The sequence below is a fragment of the Aotus nancymaae genome, unplaced genomic scaffold, assembly GCF_030222135.1.
Source record: "Aotus nancymaae isolate 86718 unplaced genomic scaffold, 86718_ANA_hifiasm-v0.15.2.pri h1tg000076l, whole genome shotgun sequence".
NCBI lineage: Eukaryota > Metazoa > Chordata > Mammalia > Primates > Aotidae > Aotus > Aotus nancymaae.
Window position 1 is genome coordinate 11,028,695 of NW_026988491.1, and position 19,995 is coordinate 11,048,689.

Below are 19,995 nucleotides of genomic sequence, written 5' to 3' on the forward strand. Positions count from 1 at the left end.
CTGGAGAGGCGCGCACGTGCTGCGCGCGCTGCTCCGGGGGCTGGTGGAGGGGCCTAGGACTGGCGCGCACCGGCGACGGTGGAAGGGCTGGAGATCCGCGCTGGGGCACTGGGTCCTTCTTTTTAAAATGTGCCTCTCTACACGGGGGCGTGGGGAGTACGTGATCTTTGGAGAGAATTCCAGTTCTCATATTCCATGAATGTAGCTAAACACTAAAACTAGTTGCCCTATCCAGTTTTCTGGGACTGGAAACCAGGGAGGTGGAGCCAGGACAGATAAGCAAATTAACAAGTGTTTGCTACAGTGACTCAGTGTACTGTTTACTAAGTAACATACACGACTGTCTTGATCTTTCACCAAACAGGAGAGGTGGGCAAGGGATCGTTTCCGACATTTGGGAGCTGACTGGCCAAAGGGAGACTTAGAGATGAAGGGATATGATTACAATCACAGGAAGTAGAGCCTGGAATTAAAACTCAGTGGAGGCAAGATAAATGGCAGGAGGGAGATGACATGAACTGGATGATCAAGGTTGGCTTCCCAGGGGTGGCATGTGGCCCCTACATGAGATTTACATGGGAAGAAATATGAGGTCAGTGTAGGAACTTTCAGAGTCCAGTGAGATGGTGCTGAGTGTTGTTGTGGGAAGGGCAGTGGAAAGAACTGCGATCTTGCAGCTTTGCATGGCTGGAGATTCTTTAATTAAAAATCGTATCCGGGACTCCCTGGAAAAAATTCCGTGACCTCTCAGGCCAAAGTACATACCAATGTCATTTACTTTCTTCAGTCTGTATCAACATCAGAGAAAAGCTCCTTCAGAGCAGAAATTGTTCAGTATCTGACATACACAACTTCCACAGTAAACATTTGTTGAATAAGCATTAGAACCAGAGAGGCTAGGCAAAATACTTTGCCAAAAATAAAGTAGGGATGTCTATTTTTTTTTTTTTAAGACAGTCTTACTGTCACCCAGGCTGGAGTACAGTGACACGATCATGGCTCACTGCAGCCCTGACCTCCTAGGCTCAAGTGATCCGGCTGCCTTGGCCTCCCAAAGTGCTAGGATTTCAAGGGTGTGCCATGACACCTGGCCAATTTTTTAAAAAAAATTTTAGTGAGCATAGTAGGTATATAATTTATGGGGCATATGAGATGTTTTGATACAGTTATGCAATTTGGGGATGTCTGTTTTTTGGTGGTTGTGAAGATTATGAGAATGGGTGCTGGCAAAAAGTTCCTAAACTAGTTGCTGCTCTTACTTAGTGAATGCAATAGTGGGAAATTAAACAGAATTCGTAAAGTATGGCAGGGCCCTAAGACTAGGCTGAACCTAGATTATAGGCAACAGGATGCAACTGGGAGTTTCTGAATGCAGGATTACTGCAGCAGTCAACTTGGTAACCCCATGCAGGACAGATAAAAGCAGTGGAAAGTATTTTTAGGGAATAAGCCTGAGTCACTTCCACTTGCTTTTCTGTTAATCCTGTTGGAGTGGGCCATGGGTTTGCAAGAGGCAATTTGGTGAACACTGGGCCAACCTCTGGCACTAGTAACACCACTTTAGTCTGTTTTTAAACATGGTATTCACATTGAAAACTCCCCAAGCACGCTTCTTTCTTTCTCTCCACTGCTTCTAAAACAGTTCAAGAAACCTTTTGCTTCCTTTCTGAGGGTCGATTCTTTTCATTAAAATTAGTTTCAGTTCAAGCTAGTTTTTTTTAAACAGAAACACACACACACAAACACCTGTAACTTTAGAAATGCTGACTTTGGGCTGGGCTCAGTGGCTCACGCCTGTAATCCCAGCACTTTGGGAGACTGAGGCGGGTGGATCACCTGAGGTCAGGAGTTCAAGACCAGCCTGGTCACCACGGTGAAACCCCATCTCTACTAAATATACAAAAATTAGCTGGGTGTGGTGGTGGGCATCTGTAATCTCAGATACTCGGGAGGCTGGGGCAGGAGAATTGCTGGAACCCAGGACGGGGAAGATGCAGTGAGCCTAGATTGTACCATTGCACTCCAGCTTGGGTCACAGAGTGAAACTCTGTCTCAAAACAAAACAAAACAAAAAACAAAAGAAATGCTGAGCTTTTTTTTGAGACAGCCTCTGTTCACCCAGTCTGGAGAGCAGTGGTGTGATCTCGGTTCACCGCAACCTCCACCTCCTGGGTTCAAGTGATTCTATGGCCTCAGCCTCTCGAGTAGGTGGAATTACAAGCGGTTTTTTTTTTTTTTTTTGAGCTGGAGTCTCACTTGTTCTGTTGCCCAGGCTGGAGTACAGTAGCGCAATCTTAGTTTACTGCAACCTCCGCCTCCCAGGTTCAAGCAATTCTCTTGCCTCAGCCTCTTAAGTAGCCAGGATTACAGGCGCCTGCCACCACCCCTGGTTAACTATTTTGTATTTTTAGTAGAGACGGAGTTTCACCATATTGGCCAGGTTGGTCTCGAACGCCTGACCTTGTGATCAGCCCCCTTCTGCCTCCTAAAGTGTTGAGATTACAGGCGTGAGCCTCAGCGCCTGGCTGCCTGGCTAATTTTTGTATTTTTAGTAGAGACGGAGTTTTGCTATGTTGCTCAGGCTGGTCTTAAACTCTTGACCTCAGGTGATCTGCCTGCCTCAGCCTCCCAAAGTGTTGGGATTACAGGCATGAGCCACTGCACCTGGCCTTATTTATTTATTTATTTTTTGGATAAAGGGTCTCCTTCTGTCACTCAGGCTGGAGTGTAGTGGTGTGATCATAGCTCACTGCAGCCTTACTCCTGGGCTCAAACAATCCCACCTCAGGCTCCTGAGTACCTGAGACCACAGGTGGAAGCACTATGACTAGCTAATATTTTATTTTTTTGTAGAGACAGGCCCTGTTCTCCTTATGTTACCCAGGCTGGTCTCAAACTCCTGAGCTAAATTGATCCTTCTGCCTCAGCTTCCCAAAGGGTTGGGATTAGAGGCTTGAGCCACCATGCCCAGCTGTTTCCCCACCTCTGTAATATAATAGTATTACTCCTGCCAGCATCACAGTTCTGCGTGAGGCTTAGCTACTACAGAAAAAGGCTCAGCATAATACCTGACAGTGTAATTACCCCATAAAGTGTCCAGAACAGAACAGTGTCCACTTATATACAAGTTTACATACCCCGGCCAGGCGCGGTGGCTCACGCCTGTAATCCCAGCACTTTGGGAGGCCAAGGTGGGTGGATTGCTTGAGGTCAGGAGTTCGAGACCAGCCTGACCAATATGGTGAAACTCCATTTCTACTAAAAATACAAAAATTAGCCGAGCATGGGTGTGTGCTTGTAGTCCCAGCTACTCAGGAGGCTGAGGCAGGAGAATTGCTTGAACCCGAGAGGTGGAGGTTGTAGTGACCTGAGATCGTGCCACTGTACTCCAGCCTGGGCAAGAGAGCGACACTCCACCTCAAGCAAACGAAGTCAACTTACAAGTTACAATCATTACCCATGATTGGACATCCATCAAGCTCCCTGCGGCAGCCTCCCTGACGCGCAGCAGCCCACCTCATCCATGCTCTGCTTCGCGTTGTACTAGTGCTCTGCACTCCAGTTCCTCACAGCGAACTCTCCAAAAGCAACAGCCGGCTCTCACACACGGCCAGCAGGCACTCCTGCTTGTGGAAATGGGCTTCTTATAACAAACAATGACACCCAGATTCTGAATTCCAGATGGAAATTGCTGGATCTCATCCACACTCTGCCAGGAATCTTTGAAGAAAGGACTGGAAATTGTTACTGCAGGCATACGATGAAGGACAGACTAAACATGTATATTTTATTTCATCTGCTAAACGTCAGAGAGCAAGTTACACAACATCCCACTACACATCAAAGGCCCTCGAAGTCTGGGTGGAAGGACAAACTCCAGCTCCACATCACTGGTTTAAGTTTCTTCCTCTGAAAGACAAAAAATGTAAGAGAAATAAGCCAGGTTGTGTGATATGACGCTCACTTTCCTTCAGTCACCAGCTGGTGGAGCAGGAGAGACAACTTTGAGGCTGTGTAACTAACCCTGAGCGGACCTTTTCCCTCTAGACCATGGGCTTCCATCAGGGACTTGCATCATCTTTCTCCACCTCTGCCGCAATCTGGCCACTTCTCTAAAACACCACTATCCTCCCCAACCACTTAATGTGATCTGAAGGCTCCGGAAGAAGCTCTTGGAGCCAAAGTGAATGCTTCTTCATACATAAGCCTCGGAATTCTGTTTTTATCAAAGTTAAAGATTACTATGGCCACAGAGCTTGCTCCCTCGCTAGCTCACAGACCACTCTAGACCTCAGAAAGTGGGTTGCTGCACACCTTCTTCTTCCTCTTCCTCCTCTTCCTCTTCCTCCTCGTCTTCATCAGAGCTGAAGGTGCCATCGGGGAGGCTGTAGACGCGGATGACCTGTTTGTTGGGATCCTTGAGGATGAGGTATTTGCCCTCCTCCAGCTTCATGCAGATGTCGATGACGCAGCGCAGGATGCCCCAGGCATTCTCCACGCTCAGGTTGATCTGGCTGGCAAACTCATTAGGCTTGAATTGCTGGGTACCCAGGATGACGTGGCGTGAGGAGTCTTTCACGTGGTACCGAGACACGTAACTAACGGGGGAAGGGATATCAGTGGTCACAGCAAGGCGGCACAGAGACAGCAACACTTGGGCTCAAATGTCAATTAAATGGTGATACCTGGTCCACTGCTATTTTCAAGGGAAATGGAAAACTCAGTCTCTGGCTCAGTTCTGGATTTCACTGACACCAGTGCCTAGTTCAGGACTCCACTCAGCATGCCTGTTGTTTGGCATTTGCCTCCTAACTGACCCCTCCATCTCTACCCCACCCGTGTCTATCTCTGCCAATCAGTTTTCCAGTACATGGGGAGGGGAGGGTCACCTCTCTACCCAGAGCCTTCCTTTCACAAGATCAGCTCCCAGCTCCTGCACAGGAATCTCACCCAAGCTTAAGGTACTCAGATCCAGCCAGCAAAGCACAGCAGGTCCACCGGGCCAGCTTGTAGCTGTTGTTCTTCAGCTCTGTGGCAATGACGGCCCCTCGCTGAGAGTCCAGCTTCTGACGCCAGTCAACGCCGTTACAGTGCTGCAGGAGAGCCCCAGTTAGAGAAGCAGAAGCGAGCTCCGAATACCCAAGGCGCTGGGACCTCCTCTGGCAGAGAAGGAACTCCCCAGTCTGCTTGCTTAGAAAGCAGGTAGGTACACTAAACCAGGCTGTTATCATTTAAGAGACAAAGACATAGTCCCTTCCCTTGCACAGCCTGTCACATAGCAGGCACTCAACGACTTACAATTCCCGTCTTCTAAAAGCTCACCTAGACAGGGAATGATGGACACACGCACATATGCATGCACTTTAGAAGTGCCATATGAACAGCAGAAGTAGGTGTTTTACTCTGTGCTGCACAGTGAGGAAGGGCTTCACAGAGGATGTGTAACAGTGAGCCAAGTGGAGAATATGGCAAAAGTGCAGGTGCAGACAGGAGGTCCTGATCTGAGAGGCATGTTGGGACAGGAAAGACAAGCGGAGTTGGCCTTAGATGGGGGTGGAAGCCTGCCGAGGGTGCAAAGCTGAGCCTGACATTTTACACAAACACACACACAGTAGAAAGGGACCCCAGAGAGATCCTCTTTTCTACCCATATCATTTAGACATGGGAAGTTGGACCCAGAGTGAAATGACTGGTCAAAGCTCACATGACAGAGGTTCCCAAACTTTCTTGGTTCATGGCAACCACAGGGCAAAAGAGATACTCAAGAATTCCTTTTATTTAGTTAGATTCAAACCACATAGTAGTATTCTGACAAGATGTCTCTATGTTTCCCTAAAAAATTTAAAATATCCTGCAGCACCCCTGTGAGTTTGCTGCGGCAGTTTTTTGAGATGGGGTTTCACGACGTCACCTAAGCGCTATCCTCCCACCTCAGCCTCCCGAGTAGCTGGGACTATAAGTGCACACCACTGCGTGCAGCTTGCTGAAGCACTTTAAAGAGTCCTTCTACCAGTCTGCAGTGCTGATGAAGCTGTGTACTGGACAAATGATTGGCAGAGATAAATCAAATACAGAAGTTGGGTGGCGGTAGAGAGGTCAGTTAGGAGACAAATGCCAAACAGGCATAATGAATGGGGCCCTGAACTAGGGTGATGTCAGTGAAATCCAGGACTGAGTCAGAAGACAGCAAAGCCTTCTATTTTGCCAACATTGAAACAGAAGAATGTAAAAAAGGAGCTGGAGATGTTGGAGGCTCAGAGCTTAGGTAGGAGAAAGACAACGTTGATGGACAGCTGACCCAGAGGCAATGACGAGACTGAGGACAAACGGAAGGGGAAGGTGTTTTAGCAGAAAAACAATGGGAAGTCTAATAAATTAGAGGAGATCTGAGAAATTATTTTCAAAGAGTTCACAGTTGAAGCTTGGGGTGGGCAGAATTCTAAAATGACCGCCAGTGACCCTTGCCCTTGCAGAATCTCCTCCCCTTGACTGTGGGCAGAACCTATGGCTAGGATCAAATATCACCCTCATGATTATGCTACCTTTTATGTCAAAATGGATTGTGCAAATGTAAGGCCCCAAATCAGTTCACCTTAATATACACTACCTGGCTGGGCCTCACCTAACTGTATGAGATTACAGGCATGTGCCACCAACGTCTGGCTAATTTTGTATTTTTGGTAGAGATGGGGTTTCTCCATGTTGGTCAGGCTGGTCTTGAACTCCCGACCTCAGGTGATCCACTCACCTTGGCCTCCCAACGTGTTGTGATTATAGGCGTGAGCTATCATGCCTGGCCTGTATGAGTCTCTCAAATCTAGGTGTAGAGGTCAGAGACAGAGAAAGTCAGAGACCTGAAGCACTAGAATGGGCTTGGAAGTGGCTTTTCTTCCAGAACCTTTAGATGAGAACTCAGTTTTCCTGATACTGTGATTTCTGCCTTGTTTGGATTTGTGTCCCCACCCAAATCTCTTGTCAAACTGTAATCCCCAATGTTGGAGGAGGAGCATGGCAGGAGGGGACTGGATCACGGGGGCGGATTTCCCCCTTTGGTGCTAATTCTCGTGGTAGAGTTCTCGAGAGGTCTGGTTGTTTAAAAGTGTACAGCAATTTCCGCCTTTTTCTTTCTCCTGCCCTGGCCATGGAAGATGTGCCTGCTTCTCCTTTGCTTTCTGCCACCATGCCAAGTTTCCTGAGGCCTCCACAGCCATGCTTCCGGTAGAGCCTGCAGAACTGTGAGCCAATTAAACCTCTTTATAAATTATCCACTCTCAGGCATTTCTTTATAGCAGTGTGAGAATGGACTAACACAAGAACCAAGCACACAGCCCTGGAATTCTAGCCTACAAAACTGTGAGCTAACAAATCGGCAGTTAGATCACTAAGTTTCTGTTAATTTGTTATGGATCAAAAGAAAATCAATACAAAGTTGTGTAACAAACCGGTACTTATGGCAAAGAGAGCTGTATAGCTGACTCCACTGGGATCAAAAAGGAGGGGTGCCAGCAAAGACAATATGCGAAGAGAACAGAGAAATGGCTGAGACAAGAGTAGCACGGTTAACACAGAGGGCAAAGCGACACAGGAACAACGACCCCGAATGCTGTGGGGAGCTCACCGGGAAAAGTCCAAGAAAAGGCCACAGGCCCCAGAGCCAGGTCTCAGCAAACCTTCCAGTGTACTCTGTCAACAGGTGACGGGGGGTAAGAAACCCCTGGGGATGAGACTCAGCAGCAGTCCATGCTACTCCCTTGGCTGTAAGGCAGGCTGAACGGAATGGCCCTCTGCACTACATCTCAGAAAGACTCATCCAACACAGGCCGGGCCTTGGAGCTGCCCTTCCCACAGAGTGCCCTTTAGAGCACCGAAGAGCACTGCCACCTACTTCAATTCCAATGTGGCATGTAAGGCTGGGTGACTTGAGACAGGATAACGGCCCTCCTACCATGGAGCAAGAGCATGGGGAGGGGGGAATGGAAAGAGGAGGAAAATCGAAGGAAGCATGTTTCTTTCAAGGTGCCCCTGAAGAGTCAATTCTGAGCCAGATCTTAGAATCCGTGAGTTCAAGAAGTGGAGGAATTGGAAAAAAGGTATCAAAAGATTGAAGGCAGTGGCTCAGTAAATGAATGAAGAGGTCAGAAAGAAGAGCGGCCAGACTTACAGGAAAACTGCCAACCCAGATAATAGGGTGAGAAAAAAACCCAGATGCTCAGAGCAGAAGCCAACAGGAGGCCACAATGGAACAGAGATGAAGAAAGTACTGGAAGAAGGGAGTTAACCAGTTCCTCTGTAAAAACATAAGCAGAAAAGTTCATAACACTTAACACAGTTCTACACACACAGTCATGCTCTTTCTCAGCAAGGAACTAAGCAGAGGGAAAAACTCACAAGACAAAAAACATCTAGGCAGCTCTGTAAGTGATGAAAGGGAAAAGAAACAGTTTACACAAACTAGCCTGTGCTAACAGGCACTGCAGGGAATAGAGACGTGGCGTCACCAGGAGGGTGACGGAGGTGGCGGCTCACCCTGGAATCCCACTCATTGAGCGTCTTGATGTTGATGAAGGACACTTCCCCGTTGGCTCCAGTCATGACGCCATCGTGCTCGCAACGGACAATGAGGTCAATATCGTCTCCAAGCTTCCACCTGCGGTAACTGCAGCGGAGGAGACTCACGTGGTCACTGGGGATCCTATACAGTAGGGCCCGTGCTCCAATCTGGTCACAATACCCACCAGAGAGGTGACCTACCGGTATGCAACAGAGGCGATTTCATTCTTATCCATGTCATCCTCCACGAATGGGTTTGGGTTGGGGAAGTTGTATCTTTCCTTCCCCTGCAAAAACAACAAAGGTGTCACAAGACAGAGCTAACTCTGTTGGCAAGGCCAAGGCCAAGGCCAATCAGTCAGACCCAGCACCTCTGCTTGGCTGCAGCCCTGGCCAGGTTCCTGGGGCTCTGAGCTCGCTGCATGTCTTATGCCTACTTGACCCCTCCCAACCGCTAGCACCTGATGAATTAGGACAATTAGTTAGTAACCATGCCCTTCTCGCCTTCATTTTTCGCCATGGCACACGTCACCATTTGATGTAAACAAATTTAGTATTTATTGTTCACTGTGTTTCCTCCTCCACTATAATGAAATTCTGTAAGGGCAGGAACTTTGTGCAAAGTCAGAGAGCCTGACCTCCAAGCCCAGGCATGTAACTCCCCTGCTAAAGGTAGGGACTGCATCTGTCCTGCTCAATCCCACAACCCAGGAGCCCAGCACACAGCAGATGCTCCACAAATAGCAGCTGATTAAGTAAGAATCAATCAATGCCCAGACACTCATTTCCTCACCATTCTCAAGCACTGCTGGGAGAAATTGTGGTTGATGTAGGTTGCCTCCATGGCCAGGTTGCGGGGTGAATTGAAGGAATTACCTTCATCTTGAGGGGGCTCATTGGCAGTCTCACTCACTGTCAGGAGGTCTGCAAAAGCATGGCATGGTCACTCACCATGCAACAAAGAGTCACTGACAATGTGCGCAGCACGGTGGGGAGATGTGGAGAGGCAAACAACATAGGGCCTTCCTGCAAACGACCGCCCGCTCCTAACGTGGGTCTCCTTGGTGTGGAACACATAGCAGGGGAGTGGGGCAGGGGCTCTAGGAGAACTCAAGACACTCTTCAACATGAAATTCAACCACACAGTAAGGAAGCTGTCCCCTTTCAATCATTTTGGACCCCTCAAGAGAATGATTTTGTAAGCTTTTGAATAAAGACCTCAGGCTTCGGGCTCAGAATATAAACAGGTTTTTTTTTTTTTTTTTTTTTTTTTTTTTGAGATGGAGTCTTGCTCTCTCACCCAGGCTGGAGTGCAGTGGTGCGATCTTGGCTCACTGCAACCTCTGCCTCCTGGGTTCATCAGGCGATTCTCCTGTCTCAACCTCCCAAGTAGCTGGGATTACAGGTGCCCACTACCACGCCTGGCTAATTTTTGTATTTTTAGTGGAGATGGGGTTTTACCATGTTGGCCAGGCTGGTCTTGAACTCCTGACTTCAACTGATTCTCCACCTTGGCCTCCCCAAGTGCCAGGATTACAGGCGTGAGCCACTGTGCCTGGCCTGTTTTGTTAATTTTTGAGTGACATGGTTTTCACTTATGGTGTATAAATACATATATTTATGGCATAAAATATCTATGTGTATGTACATTAAGCAAACACTGAAGAAGGTATGCAGGATGGCAAAAGTCAGAAAAGTGCTATTTAAGTGAGTAACATTTGGGCCAGGCACGGTGACTCACACCTCTAATTGCAGTACTTTGGGAGGCCAAGGCTGGTGGATCACTTGAGACCAGGAGTTCGAGACCGGCCTGGCAAACAAGGTAAAACCATCTCTACTTAAAATACAGAAAATAGGCCAGGCGCAGTGGCTCACGCCTGTAATCCCAGCACTTTGGGAGGCCAAAGCGGGCAGATCACGAGGTCAGGAGATAGAGACCATCCTGGCCAACATGGTGAAACCCCATCTCTCCTAAAAATACAAAAATTAACCAGGCATGGTGGCGCATGTGTTAGTTCCAGCCACTCGGGAGGTTGAGGCAGGACAATCGCTTGAACCTGGGAGGTGGAGGCTGGAGTGAGCAGAGATTGCACCACTGTACTCCAGCCTGGGTGATAGAACGAGGCTCTGTCTCAAAAAAAAAAAAAAAAGGCTGAGAGCGGTAGCTCACAACTATAATCCCAGCACTTTGGGAGGCCGAGGCAAGTGGATTGTAAGGTCAAGAGTTCAAGACTAGTCTGGCCAAGATGGTGAAAGCCTATCTCTACTAAAAATACAAAAATTAGCCAGGCATGGTGGTGGGCGCCTGTAATCCCAGCTACTGAGGAGGCTGAGGCAGGGAATTCCTTGAACCTGGGAGGCAGAAGTTGCAGCAAGACAAGATCGTGCCATTGCACTTCAGCCAGGACAAAGCGAGACTCAATCTCAAAAAACAAAAAAACCCCAAAGTACCCATGTGTAGTGGCACATGCCTATAGTCCCAGCTACTCAGGAGGCTGAGGCAGGAGAATCACTTGAACCTGGGAGGCGGAGGCTGTGGTGAGCCGAGATTTCGCCACTGCATTCCAGCCAGGACAAAGTGAGACTCAGTCTCCAAAAAGAACAAAAAAAGAGCAACATTTGGAAGACTGCTATTAGGGTGCTGTGAGGACTCCAAAAAGCTGAGGCCTCAAGCAGGTACTGCAGTGACAGTCTCTTCTCCTAATCTCTGAAAAGCCTGGGAGATTCAGACACTGCTGCTGTCAATGGCCTTGGGAAGACAGACCATTTTCTATCCACTCTCTAGCACTAGAGATTTGTTCTGCACCAACAAAAATACTCAATGCCTCTGAGTCGTTCTCCAGACATGCTTCTTACCAAAGTCAGAGTTGTCTCTCTTGTCAAAGAAGAGTTTGGACCCAACTCTCTGGACGACAATATCCCAGGAATACACTGAGCGGGTACAGCTCATCAGTGTGGCCAGAATGGCATCAGTGGCAAACACATTCCCCTGAGTTTTTGCCAGCTGCAAAGAGAGAAGATGGGAGGATATTCCTAGGTATCACTGCCCACTCACATGGATGGGAAAGAATGCCTCTGCTGACCACATAAATCCTTAAGAATAAGGAGGCCCCACCTCATCAACCAAGAAGGCTGCAGCCAGCCAGCCAGCAAGGTTCAGGTGGCACTGCAGCCCCCTAAGCACTTGCTAGACTCCAGCCGAGTGCTTCAGATGCTTTCACCTTTGCTCCAATGGTACGTGCTATGTACATCTACCCACTGCTGCAGATGAGAGAACTAAGGCTCCAGGGACTAAGCTAGGAAGCACGGCAGAACTGCGCTTCAAGTCCAGCTGTGCTTCCCATCAACATTTCTGGTCTAGGGCAAGTGCTTTTACATATAATGCATACATTATTGCCATGTCCTCTGTTCTTTCTGCAGCTGTAGAAGCTGACAGACAACATTCCTAACAAGTGGGAGGGGGTGGAGGGAGGCACACACCTTTCGGATGACAGGGTCGTCTGTGGTGGTGACAGTATGGAAGATGCGCTTGATGCTCCGCAGTGGCTTCTCACTCCGCGTGGTAATGCGGTCAAAGGCTTTGTCGTAGTATTCTAGGGCCCCGCAACACTCACTGCGGGAAGAGCAGGCAAAGACATGCACAGGAAAGGAGACAACCCTGCTTTTTTCTTTTAAGCCATAGATCCAGTCTTATCCAAAAGTCTAAAAGAGGCAGAAAACAATTTCTGTTTTCCAGAACAGGAGAGGTGAATCCTCAGTGCTTGCTCAGTTCCCGTCCACTTAGCTCCTGGCACAGAATAGAGCAAGCATAGCTCATCCAGCTCAACGCCCCATTTTAAAGGTAGGGAGACCGAGGCTAAGACAGGAGATGACGAGTTGTAGAGGCACCTGGGTGGGCTGACTTCTGGTCTGGTGCTCTGGTTCCTCACTACCTTAGTTCCATCTATTTGCCCATTGGGGTAAAGAGCTATTTGAAATGTCAGGAGAAGCAAGGATTCTCCTGAAGAACTGCCGCGTTTCTCTTCCTGCCAAGAGTTTTATAACTTAATCTCATTGCTCTTTTGCTCAGGATGCCAGGGAACAGGAATATACAGTTCAGTAATCAGCAAATTCCCTTCTGCTTTCTTTCTCCTTCTGCCAAGAGTTGTATAACTTCATTTCTTCTTTGCTCAGAATGTCAGGAAGTTAAAATCAGTTTGCAGTTTAATATCAGTGAACCTCTTTTTGCTTGTCCATTTTTTACAAACACCTCTGTTAACCTTATGCAATGTGTTTTGAGTAAGTGGCTTCAAAGCCTTTTTGGAAATACTAGGGCTTAAGAAAATACCGGTCACCTGCCGGTCCACACACAGAAGAGCAGGGTAGAAAGTAGTGAAAGATGCTGCTTACATGTCCTGTGGCTCTGAGACTTCCAAGTAGCGCATCTTCATCAACTGAGGAAAATCCATTTCCTCTTTCACCTCCCAGTCACTACGAACTTCAACTGAAGAGTCTCGGGGTTTCTGCAGTTGAAAACCATTAGAGGAAGAAAAGTTATGGTCCATAAACAACATAAATAAAAGACAGGCTAAAAATATGAAGAGCTGGTCCAGTACAGTGTCTCAAGCTTGTGAGCCTAGCACTTTGGGAGGCTGAGGTGGGCGGACTGCTTGAGCTCGGGAGTCTGAGACCAGCCTGGGGAACATGAGGATCACTTGAACCCAGGAGGCAGAGGTTGCAGTTGGCTAAGATCATGCCACTGCATTCCAGCCTGGGTGACAGAGCGAGACCCTGTCTCAAAAAAGAAAAAGAAAATACAGTATTCTTGGGAAGCAAACCCCAAGTATATGGAGGGCTGACTTTTCATATATGTGGGTACCACAGGCCGACTGTGGGACTTGAGCATGTATGGATCTTGGTATATTGAAGGACAACTGTATCAACACATGCTACCACATGGATGTCCCTTGAAAACAGGCCAAATAAAAGCCGCCAGTCACAAAAGACCATATATTGTAGGATTCCATTTATGTAAAATGTCTAGAACAAAAAATCCAGAGACAGAAAACAGATTCGTAGCTGCCTAGGGCTGGGGGGTTGGGGGTGTTAGCATTTGGGTGTGCCTCCTGGAATTCACGTGGCAATCTGGTTGCTACTGTGGCAGTGTTGGGAGGTAGGGCCTTTAAGAGATTAGGTCGTTAAAAGGAATAAATGCCTCATGCCCTTCTCTCAGAAATGGGCTAATTGCCACAAGAGTTTAGCCCCCTTTTCTCTGTCGCACCCTCCTCCCTGTTTCTTTTCTGCCATGCTATGAAGCAGCATGACGTCCTCACCAGATGCAGCTCCTGATTCAGGACTGCGGAGTTTCCAGAACTGTGAGCTAAAGAAACCACTTTATAATGTACTCACTCTCAGGTATTCTGTTCTAGCAACAGAACACAGACCAAGACAGGGTGACTATAAAGGGTACAGAGATTTTGAGGGTGATGAAAATGGTCTGAAATTGACCAGTTATACAACTCTGCAAATTACATTAAAAACCACTAAATTGTAGGTATGTGAAGTATATATCCCAATTAAGCTATTATAAAGACAAGTGAACAAACAAATTTTCAGGAAGAATTCTGGTATAAATACATCACCTGTGATTTCTGATCCCATTTCTGCCTAACCCCAAATTGCTTCTGGAACTTTTTCTGCAATCGAATGCGTTCTCTGGAATGATAAAAGTATCATGATCTCAGCGCAGATCTTTAAATCAGTGGCTTCTTCAAAAGGCACAGGCTGCCATCCTCTTCAGTGAAATCTTTCCATCTCCACTAACTCCTTTCAACTACAAAAAATGGGCTTAGAGATAGGAAGAGACCCAGAAGATGCACAATGGAGATGCTAGAAAAGGCATACTGCCTCCAAATGCTGACCAGGTATGTTTTGCTTCATCTACAGGGACTGTTCAGTGACAGCTCCAATCTGGACTGTAGTGGCCTCTGTACCACACAACACCAGGAGGCTCACAGGACCAGTATAAATGGGGCTTCCTGGAGTTGTCCCATAGCAGAACTGAGCCGAGGCAAGCTCCAGAGTCTCTTCTTGCCTGCCCATGTTTCCCCTCAGTGCACACGACCAGCATAAGGAGTTAGTTTCCTGCGCATGCTATCTGCTGTGAACCCACCTGAGGACGACAAGCTAAAAGGTGGTGTAACCGGTAGTAGAAACTATTTTCCCCCTTTTTCTTTTTTCTCCCACAATGGTGGGGAAGACAACCATCCCCTGCTTTGGTCCTGTGATTTCCAAGTGTGGCCAGCCTGGAAAGGGCATCTTGTTCCAGCAGGATGAGAATCTCACCTCTCTTTCTGTTTGGCACTCTTAGGCAGGATCTGCAGGTTGAACTGCAACATGTTCCGACGATCTTTGTCTCTGCGGAGGTTCCTCTGGGCATCGGGAAGAAACATCCGTGTTAAAATCTTGGAGTTTGGCTCACAATAGGCAGAACGAGTGGAGGTCTTTAGAGTAACTTTAGGATGCCAAATCCCAAGTTTCACATCTTACTCTGTGCTTTCACTCTGTGGCATCAACAGCTTGGGGGTGTTAGTGGGGAAGTACTTGGACTTCGCTTAGATGTATACTCCCACACATATTTTTCATTGAAGTACATTTACTGGGTCTTATTAAAGAGTTGCTGTGTTTGCCTCTTTAAGTAGTAATACGCCACCTGGACTGGACCATCTACTTAATAAAGTCTGCTAACAGCAATTAAGTGTGGCGACAGGCACAGGTGCACCTTCTTATCCAGCACAAGTATGTTTTTAGCATATGGGTCTGATGTCCTAGCTCCTCAACAGCAATATAAACTATTTAAATGCATCCCTGAACCTAGTGCAAGTTTACCTTGCTACCACTTGTTATGGAACAGTGACCTGAGATTTACTAGACCTATCATATGCTTTCCTCTCTCATTAGGAGTCACAAGGTAGCATTTTTTAGCAGGTGCTGGCCAATGGCAATAGCCCCAAGATGGTGAGGGTGCTGGCTCTTGGCCTACCTGGGCAAATCTCATCCGATTCCGCTGGTAGGCTGTCTTCTGTGTGCGTGCTGTATCTACCAGCTGGAAGCTACTCTCATCCTCCTCGTGGAAATAAGCATATTGACTTCCGCCACCAAACTGAGAGGAGTATTTATCTGCAGGCAAAGGTGATGGCATGTAGTAACTATACCTATAGGCTTGACCAGATCTGCAGGAGTCTAAAGCCTTGCTATTCAAATGTGGTCTTGAGACCTGCAGCATTGGCCAGAAGCTTGTTAGACACATAGACTCACAGTCCTACCCCATACCTACTCAATCAGAACCAGCAGTCTAACAAGATCCCCAGGTGATTCATATGCACATTCAATTTTGAAAAAACTCTAGCCTAAAGAACTTTCTAAGCCAAGAAGCTGAAGGACTCAAGCTAACCCATTTCACTCTGCTTTATTGTGTGAGAATCTGAGCTATTTATTAACCACCATCTCCATCATCAGGGGCCCAAGGCAGGTCTGTCTAATAGATGACGATATACTTTCTTGCCAGTTTCAGCCTCAGATATCCTAACTTAGTACTCCAGGCAGCCACTTCCAACTATCTGAAATGGCACAGAGAAAAAGCTTTTTTATGGTACCAGGACAGCGTCCGGCTCTGTCACCAGGCTGGAGTGCAGTGGCACGATCTCGGCTCACTGCAACCTCCGCCTCCTGGGTTCGAGTGATTCTCCTGCCTCAGCCTCCTGAGTAGCTGGGATTACAGGTGCCTGCCACCACACCTGGCTAATACGTTTACTTTTTTTTCTTTTTTTCTTTCTTTTTTTTTTTTTTACGGGTGTCTTGCATCGGAAATATGTTTTCAACAGATTTTGAAATCTGTTCAACAAAGCTACAAATTATTGTTAGCAGTTCCTTCCCATTCTAAAAAGCTTTCAGATGAAGGTCATTAGAAAAGAGAAGAGCTTTCCCAAGGCCTGACTGGGGCAGTGGGTTGCAGCAACACTTACTTGTGTACCTCTTATCTTGGTACGTGGCTCCTGTCCAGTCAGCAACCTATGAAGAACAATAAGGAAAGACAGAGAACACACAGGTCAACCAGGCAAGTTTCTGCAGACCCAGAAACCCCTGAAAGCGAGAAGATAGCGTGGAAGAGTCTCAGAATTCGCTCACAACACCTTTGTAAGAGCTCAGCTCTCCTATGACTACACCCAGAGATGATAGCCTTTCTCAGCTGGCAACCCTGTAAGAAATACAGGAGTTAAGCTTTCAAGACAATACTATCTAAACAGGGACTCGAGAGTAGCAGCCAGAGCTGCAAAGATTCAGACTCCTGCTGACAGGCAAGTACCTTTCCTAGCCGATCTCCTTTGCTGAACGGCTGGTAGGGCATATCCCGAAACTGCTCGGGAACCGCACAGGGACCCCAGCCTGAGGGGTTGTCCTGGATCACGGGTGTCATGAACTTTGCCATCTTCCAAAACCTTAAAAACATAAATAATGTGAGTAGCTGCATGAACGAAGGCCTCAGAGTACAAAAAGTCCTCCATATGAAGTAAGCAAAGACATAAATGATAGAATTCAAAAAGCAACACGCAAAATGGAACCCTGTTGAGCCACTACTACTGTTTTCTTGTAAATGATACTTAAAACTGAGAAGAATGTAAACAAAACTGATTTACCGTATTTCATTAATTCCACAACACTCTCTTTTTACTGTAACATCTTTAAAATAAGGCTGCACCCTGTGCTTGACAGGGTGTCTTACTGATTGGTAGTTTTTCTTTTTGTGTGTTATGTAATAAAAGCATTTAAAGAAATTCAACTGTGTCACAGATTTGATACAATGTACTAACTTTTTTTTAAATATAATAACCTTGTTTTGGTTATCAGATACACCTTCACCAACTCATACAAACTCAACTTCTCTAAGCCTTAGTAGTCTTTTTCTTTTCTTTTTGTGGTGGAGTCTTGCTCTGTTGCCTAGGCTGGAGTGCAGTGGTGTGATCTTGGCTCAGTGCAACCTCCACCTCCTGGGTTCAAGTGATTCTCCTGCCTCAGCCTTCAGAGTAGCTGGGATTATAGGCATGAGTCACCACGCCCGACTATTTTTTGTTTTTAGTAGAGATGGGGTTTCACCATCTTGTTTTTCCAGGCTGGTCTCGAACTCCTGACCTCAAATGATCCGCCTGCCTTGGCCTCCCGAAGTGCTGGGATTACAGGCATGAGCCACTGTGCCAGTCGCCTTAGACATTTTCATCTCCAAAATAAATAAGATCCTTGTTTTAACCACTTTGTAAAATGCCACACAAGTATTCAGACTTGCAAAAATACATTTATGCATATAGAGTGCTGAGAAAAAAGGATCTTTAAGTATATCCTGAAATTCAATTTTCCTTTCTTACTGTGTTAATTTTCTGCCATCAACAAAAACCCTGTGTGCAGAGCAAGTGGACATAAAGCCAGGCAAAAGAACTGCCAGATGGCCAAGGAGGTCCCCATAGACCTCAGGCCCAAATTGCCCATCTCAAATGTTCATGAAAACTGCCAGGCACTGTTCTTAGTGTCTACCATGCATTCATTCTTTCAATCTTGCCAACAGTCCTGGGAGGTAGGAGCCAATGTTATAGGCACTTTCCAGATAAGAAAACCAAAGCATAGAGAAATAAAGAAATTGCCCAAAGTTGAAATGCTAGTTGATGCAAAATGTGAACCAAAGCAGTCTGATTCGAGTCCACAATCTGCATAATGCTATAGCCCTCTCATGGGAATTAAAAAACCGGGGCTCTATAGCAGATGGTTGCCTAACACTTCCTATCAAAAACCTATACATTTGTCATCTGTTGTAACCTGAAAATGCTTAGAAGGTGAATTCCTAGAGGAAAATTCACTACACAAATATGTCTTGGAGGCCAGATGTGGTGGGTCATGCCTGTAATCCCAGCACTTTGAGAGGCCAAGGTGGGTGAATCACGAGGTCAGGAGTTTGAGACCAGCCTGGCCAACATGGTCTCTACTAAAAATACAAAAATTAGCCAGGCATGGTGGCATGGACTTGTAATCCCAGCGACTCAGGAGGCTGAGGCAGGAGAATCGCTTGAACCCGGCAGGAAGAGGCTGCAGTGAGCGAAGATCATGGCATTGTACTCCAGCCTGGGCAACAGAGCGGGATTCCATTTCGAAAAAAACAAATATTTCTTGGTGGTTGGAGAGCAATCAGAGAGAACAGGATAATGAACTTAGTAAACTCTCCTCAAAGCCCCATGCTGGGGAGATTGAGACTTCTTCCTTCAGAGAAGACATTTGGGTGACAGCAACACAGAATGAACCCAGAAGCTTCATCTTCCTAATAGGAACTATAGGAAGAGGACAGAAGAAAAGGGTGGTAGTCTTGAAACAATTCATATTAAATATTACTGAACCCCTACATGTCAGGCACTATGCCAGATACTTTAACACCATTAACACCCCCCACTCCCACTTTAGAGACAAAAATTTGAAGCTCAGCCTACTCACGCAGCTGACCTAATCATTTCAAAACAGATTTGATTTCCGGGGTTGCCTGCTGTCAGTCCAGTTTTCTTTTCATTATATTACAGCTGGGCAGCCCAATACTCTGTCTTTAATAGCCTTTTGTTTTTTTAAGGAGAGCAGAACGGAACCAGTAGCAGAAACAGAGCCACTCAGTTAAAACGAAGTAACAGCTGTATTGGTCACAGGGGCAGGGTAGGGAGGCACCAAGAGGGCAGTCAGAAGGGGCTCGGTGGCTGGCAGGCCACTACAGCTTGTACGCCGTCAATCGCTGAACCAGGGATGGGGTAGGTTTAAGATCAGAGATCAAATCTACTCTTCTATCCTAGCCTCCCGTTTCACAAAAAAGGGAAGGTAACCTATGCACTGTGAATTCCTCAGAACAGGGGCCAAACACCGCTCAGCCTGGCACCCCAGGACCCCACTGAAAAACTCGGAGTCTATGGCCACTTCAGAAATACCTTGTAACCCAGATGGGTTAAGTGACAATCAAAACCCAGCCCATGGGCACTGAGCAGAGCCTAGGGCCAGGAACCTCATCCACTACTGTCCCGCGTCCAGCAGTGTGCGGAACCTGGGACCCCCAAAGGTGGATTCCTGCCCCGCCCAGTGGAGGGACCACAACGGCAGGAAGAGACTAAGAGAAGTCTCTTCCGGGAGGCCCCCGAAGGCTGGGCCTAGTCGGAGCCGGCTTCAGAGGTCCGCAGGAACCTATGAATAACGCTGCTCACCTGCAACGGCCTCCGCCGGCCGAGATGGCAACAGATGGTGCGGACCGAGTACCACGTTTGCAGCAGCTCTCCGAGAAACCAGGAAAAGAGAAAACATGCGCGCGCAGTAGGCGCTGCCGTAAACACAACCGGCGCTGTCGTAAACCGCACACCCGCTTCCTCTGGGTTGGGCGGAAGAACTCACGAGCCG

The 19,995-nt window shown here is 47.2% G+C and overlaps 1 protein-coding gene across 1 annotated transcript; it reads right to left on the bottom strand.

Moving 5' to 3' along the window:
• Positions 1–3,766: 3,766 nt before the first annotated feature.
• On the bottom strand, positions 3,767–19,921 carry EIF3D (eukaryotic translation initiation factor 3 subunit D). Its single transcript, XM_012476354.2, has 15 exons — positions 19,806–19,921; positions 16,895–17,027; positions 16,554–16,599; positions 15,572–15,708; positions 14,875–14,960; positions 14,172–14,244; positions 12,940–13,052; positions 12,031–12,163; positions 11,407–11,554; positions 9,344–9,474; positions 8,752–8,837; positions 8,527–8,656; positions 4,951–5,093; positions 4,315–4,598; positions 3,767–3,909 (listed from the first exon to the last, which is right to left on the bottom strand). The coding sequence occupies exons 2-15, from the start codon at positions 17,015–17,017 to the stop codon at positions 3,896–3,898; spliced, it is 1,647 nt and encodes a 548-aa protein (XP_012331777.1). The 5' UTR covers positions 17,018–17,027; positions 19,806–19,921; the 3' UTR covers positions 3,767–3,895.
• Between the last annotated feature and the right edge of the window lie 74 nt (positions 19,922–19,995).

Excerpts from the sequence above, each read along its gene's own strand:
- EIF3D (XM_012476354.2), bottom strand. The coding sequence starts at position 17,017 with ATGGCAAAGTTCATGACACCCGTGATCCAGGACAACCCCTCAGGCTGG. Across the intron at positions 15,709-16,553 it reads CCAAGATAAGAGGTACACAA|ATAAATACTCCTCTCAGTTT; the intron begins GTAAGTGTTGCT and ends CTTTGCCTGCAG. Across the intron at positions 14,245-14,874 it reads AGTGCCAAACAGAAAGAGAG|AGAACGCATTCGATTGCAGA; the intron begins GTGAGATTCTCA and ends TTATCATTCCAG.